The 5,434-nt window shown below is 39.5% G+C and overlaps 1 protein-coding gene across 1 annotated transcript in view; it reads right to left on the reverse strand.

Annotated features, from left to right (window-relative positions):
* The window catches only part of LOC100966516 (CKLF-like MARVEL transmembrane domain-containing protein 1), a 13,454-nt gene that overhangs the window by 6,069 nt on the left and 1,951 nt on the right, over positions 1-5,434 (reverse strand). Inside the window, exon 2 of the mRNA XM_003799449.1 lies at positions 3,302-3,460. Coding sequence (XP_003799497.1) covers positions 3,302-3,460 — 159 coding nt within the window. The remainder of the gene's footprint in view (positions 1-3,301; positions 3,461-5,434) is intronic.

The following is a 5,434-nucleotide window of genomic DNA, read 5'->3' on the forward strand; positions in this document are numbered from 1 at the left end:
CAAACATTGCTTTCTATTGGCAAAAACATTTGCTTGACCAGAACTTGGTTTCTCTAACAATGCTGGATTATACATATTTTTTACATTTTAGAAGTATTTAAAATATGGGCTATTCAGAAGACAATTAATTATAATTAATATTTTCTTGGGTATATTGGCAGATGACACTAGACTACCGTGGATAAAGTAGTCTAAATATGAAGACAGTGTGGTGGGGTGAGGAAAGCTGTATTCTTGCTAGCTTTGATGCAGGGTTATGCTGATAAAACAAGGGCTGAATTTAAAAATTTTAGATTATCACTTTACTTACTGCTTTAATTCTATTCCCAAATTTGTAGGTAAAACCAATGCTCTGGAAGTTGAGTGACGTTTATTCTGTAAATTCACATGTACCAAGAATGCAAGAACCCATCCAAGGAACAGATCTTATAGGCCCTAACATAGCACAGGGGCTGAGAGCTGGACCTGCACCTCTCCCCATAGTGTCAGGGTCCGTGGCATAGCCTTCACAGTACAGAGCAGCTGCAACTCAGAGACTTAGTTTGGATCCCCAAGCCCAGGGTCCATCATCTGTCCAGATTAGGAAGCCTTGATAAAATATGGTCACAGAGCCCATAGATCTCAGCAGGTTACTTGTATCTGAGGCTGGTATTCTTCGAGTCTTCCCTGTTGAGGGCTTAAAGCCTTGATGTCTCAGACCTTGTATTTATCTCCTTGATGGGGACTTGTACCCTCATACCCTTGTCAAATAAGAATTAGAATAGGGAAGTAAGGAAAGCTATCCTTGTAGGAGCCTTTAAGCTAGAAATAACTACTTAAAGTCATACTCCTTATCCTAATCTGATACCTCCCAGGAACCAAACCTTCTTGCCTGGAGAAAAAGGCTGAAAGGAAATGGGAACCATACATCTTGGATACCTCTAGTCCACTGGCAAGCCTTTAAGACTATGCAGAGCTCACAAATGCTTCCAGTATGCAATAGGCTGTGTGATCTGTGGCTTCCCACACTCACCTTACAATAGGTCCCAAGTGGCTCCTGTAGTTGATGCTAACACATTTCCAAGTTCACCTATCCTGTGCAGTGCCAAGTCATCACCTTCTAGCACCAATACCCTCACTAGATTAGCACAACAAGAGGCCTCCCTCTTACTACCCAGGGGTAGCTACTTGTCCCTCAGCTAAATCATATGTATACTCATCAAATCTCATGGGATCTGAAAGGACAGATTACAAAGGAAGAGAACAGGTGGAGGAAGGGAACACAATTTTGGTCCTGTTTTGAGGGATCTTTTTCAAAAACTTCCAAGTCAATTAGATCATTCACTATCTGACCAACTGTGTGGTTGCTCAATATGTGTACTGTTAGTTGAGCATCAGAGTAACTGAGCAAAATCTGTAGCCCCCCTTGGATCCTTACCTTAAGGGAGAATGAAAATAAAGAAGCCATCACGAGACAGCAGTTTGGAAAGAGATTGAGCTTTAGAGTCAAACAGACCTGGGCTTAAATTTGAGTGTCCATGCACCTGTATATGACCACAAGCAATTTCATCTCTTTAATCCAATTTTTTTCATCTGTTAAATGAGGGGTGAGGGATGACTACAACCTCACTGGGTTGTTGTGAGGATTAAATAAGGTAATATATGAAAAGGTATCTGGCACATGGTATGTGCTCAAAAAGAATTACTTTACCTTCCCTTCTTGAAAATTTCCATGGACAGAGATTTTAGTTTTCCCTCAGAAACCTCTCCATGGATATAGCTTTCCATAACTAAGAGGGTCTTCCAATGTCCAATTAAAGTTGCTGATATTTTGCTTTGTCTGCTTCCTGTTGCTTGGCACTCTGTGGGACAGAGAGAGCTCAGCAGCCTTTTCAGAAAATCCCTCACACATTTGAAGAAAGTATTTGCGTTTTAGCTCAGAAGCAACCAATCCTACTTTAATGTTAGAAAAATGTACTATAAGGAAGTGGGGTGTGGAAGAGGCCTGAGCCCTAAGTTAGGATTGTTCATGCGCAAGACAGTGTGGCAGAAGCCAGCCAACTAAATTATGAGGCCTGATGGGTTTTTTCTTTTCTTTTCTTTTTTTTGAGACTGAGCCTCAACCTGTCACTCTGGGTAGAGTGCTGTGTGGCAGAAGCCAGCCAACTACCTTATGGGGCCTGATGGGTTTTTTCTTTTCTTTTCTTTTTTTTTGAGACTGAGCCTCAACCTGTCACTCTGGGTAGAGTGCTGTGACATCACAGCTCACAGCAACTTCCAACTCTTGGGCTTAAGCGATTCTCTTACCTCAGCCTCCCAAGTAGCTGGGACTACAGGTGCCTGCCGCACACCTGGCTAATTTTTGTTTGGAGTTGTCATTGTTTGGCAGGACCAGGCTGGATTCGAACCTGCCAGCTCTAGTGTATGTAGCTGGCGCCTTAGCTGCTTGAGCTACAGGCGCCAAGCCTGGGTTGTTTTTCTTTTTGGAAACTTTGCAATAAATATTTACTTTGTGCTAAGTACTGTGCTATTGGCTTCATACAGGTGTAAATGTTTCAGGAACCCTACCGAGGTAGTTATCATCGCACTTTTCCTTCTCTGTATTTCCTAAGTGGGGAAACTGAGGCCAAATGTTCCATAGCTACTAAGGAGGCAGGGTCAGGAACTGCGTCCATATCTGCCTCTGGCTAACACTATATTGCCTCTCTAGTCTAAGGCCTGAGGGATTAGCTTCAGGGATTTTTCAGTTGGTAAACAGTGTACAAGATTGGAAAAAACTATCAAAGGAGGCTGTGCAATGTCTTTTTCCGGATAGTCTACCATACGGCTCCCCTTTCAGAGTATGGACCCTTAGCACACACTAAAAGGTTGACTTTGCAATCTTTCAGGGTATGCACAGTAATTTTCTGCAACTCTGTCCTGTCAACTCTTGCTTCAGGAGGGGGATGTTTATAATCACTAGACAGAGTGCTGTCTGAAAAGTGGAAGCATATGCTGTTTTACAAGGAATGAGTGGGAAATGTGTTTTCTTACTGAGTATACCAATTAAAATTTTCTTTAGGACAGCTGAAAAGTATCATGTTTTTAGTGATACTCAGAGCTGGAAGTGGGAGTGTGTATTACCCCTCCTGTAAGCAAAGGGGTGCAAGGAATCTTTCTGGGTATTGGGCTAATTTTTCTCCTGGGACCCAAGCAAAAACCCTGTCACAGCTCAGCTATGTCCTTATCTAGAGAGAGAGCACTGTTGTTCTCGCTTGAGGAGAGCCTTTACTCTCGGGCTGAGGGCAAAGGTTACATTTGAATTATGAAAATGAACACTTACAAGTAAGGGCCAATGTAAATAAGTCATCAAATGTTGAAGGGTTAGCATATATGTTAGAATAAAAAAAAGGACGATGCCGACTTCCAGAACCGTGACTGCTATATATGACTCAACGGCTTGAGCATCTAGGAAACAGGCTAATGCTCCTATGATATAACCCTGCAATAAAAGAAATAGGATTTGTTTTAATCCATGTGGCCATTAAAAAAACATAAATTGTCAGAATGTAAATCTGATTATATTGAAGTTGCCTGTATTGCTTTGCATATACATGTTAAAAATTTCTTATATATTTAAGAAATGAAACAATACAGGCAAATAATAAAAATGCACACAGAATAGAAGGGTAAAAAAATATCAATTTCTTTCTCTTAACGGAATCCAACCCTAGTCTCTTTAAAAGTAACCCCTGTTAACAGTTTATATTTTACTAGAAAGAGGTATGTATATAAAGAATAAAGAAATAGGTATTTTAATGGAAAGACTAAGTTTCCCAGTTTTCTTTCTTTTCAAACACCTACGGATTTTCTTAACATCATTTACTGGAAAAGGCCAGTATTATCCCCATTGATTTGAAATCCAACCTTTATTGTATACTGAATTCTCAGATGTATTTGGGTCTCTTTTGAGAATGTACTTTCCCATTGAGTTGACAATTTCTCCTCTAGTACTTTTAAAATTATAGGCAATTCATTTTATATTGTGTTGTTTGACCTAGTCCTCCTTTTATTACTTGTTCTCAGACTTTTTATGTCTCCATGTTTGTCTTGTTCAAGTTTCTCAAACTAAGCCTGTTGGTTTTGTTTGTTTTTTTTTTGAGACAGAACCTCAAGCTGTCCCCCTGGGTAGAGTGCCATGGTATCACAGCTCATAGCAACCTCCAACTCATGGGCTCAAGCAAGTCTCCTGCCTCAGCCTCACAAGTAGCTGGGACCACAGGCGCCCACCACAACACCTGGCTATTTTTTGGTTGCAGTCATCACTGTTTGGCGGGCCCGGGCTGGTTTTGAACCCACCACCTTAGGTGTATGTGGCTGGTGCCTTAGCCCCTTGAGCCAGCCTATTGGTTTTTAGTTGGGACATCATTCAACTTATAGTTAGAAAATACAAAATTTAGTCATTTATTAAAGAACAAAGTATGATCCTAGCACTCTGGGAGGCTAAGGTGGGGTGGATTGCTTGAGCTCAGGAGTTCAAGACCAGACTGAGCAAGAGTGAAACCCTGTTGTTATTTAAAAAATGGGCATTATGGCTAGCACCTGTAGTCCCAGCTGCTCTGGCGCCTGAGGCAAGAGGATCCCTTGAGCCCTAGAGTTTGAGGTTGCTGTGGGCTATAATGATGCCATGGCACTCTACCCAGGGCAACAGAGTGAGATTCTATCTAAAAAAATGAAAAAAGGTTCCAGTTATTTTAGTAGTTTTAAAAATATCTCTCAAGAGAGTTTTGAAGTTTTCTTCATATATGTGTTTCATACTTTATTTCATTTACTCTTAGATATTTGATCATTTGAATTGTTGTCAAAAGAAACATTTTCTTAAAAAAATTTAAAAAAAGAAATATTTTCTTATATTTTAAGTGATTATTTGTCTAGAGGAAGGATTTTAGTTTATTAATGCATTAATGAGTCACCTTACTAAATTATCTTGATCTAAATTACTGATCAAGTTGATTTGAGGTTTTTTAGATGTAATCTCATCAGCTAAAATATATATTTTTGCCTGTTCTTTTCAAGTATTCTTACTTTTTTCCTAATTGGGATGTTCCAGAAAAATACTAAATAATAGTGTTACTAGTAGACCTCCTTTTCCCCTTTCATTTTAATGGAAATACTTCTGATGTTTAATTAAATATGATGCTTTTAGGTTGAAATATTTGATAATGCCAATGAGATTCCTATTTTACTGGTATTCCTTGTTTTTATTCTTGGAAATCAGGATGTATGTTGAATTTTGTCACATGTGTTTTGTATTGTAATATAATCTCATACTTTTTTCCTTTTACTTATAATATAGTAAATTTTTCTTTTTTTTGAAACAGTCTCATTATGTTGCCCTGGGTAGAGTGCCGTGGTGTCACAGCTCACAGCAACCTCAAACTCTTGGGCTTAAGTGATTCTCTTGCCTCAGCCTCCC

Source organism: Otolemur garnettii, unplaced genomic scaffold, assembly GCF_000181295.1.
Source record: "Otolemur garnettii isolate 467f Iridium unplaced genomic scaffold, OtoGar3 scaffold00151, whole genome shotgun sequence".
Taxonomy (NCBI): domain Eukaryota; kingdom Metazoa; phylum Chordata; class Mammalia; order Primates; family Galagidae; genus Otolemur; species Otolemur garnettii.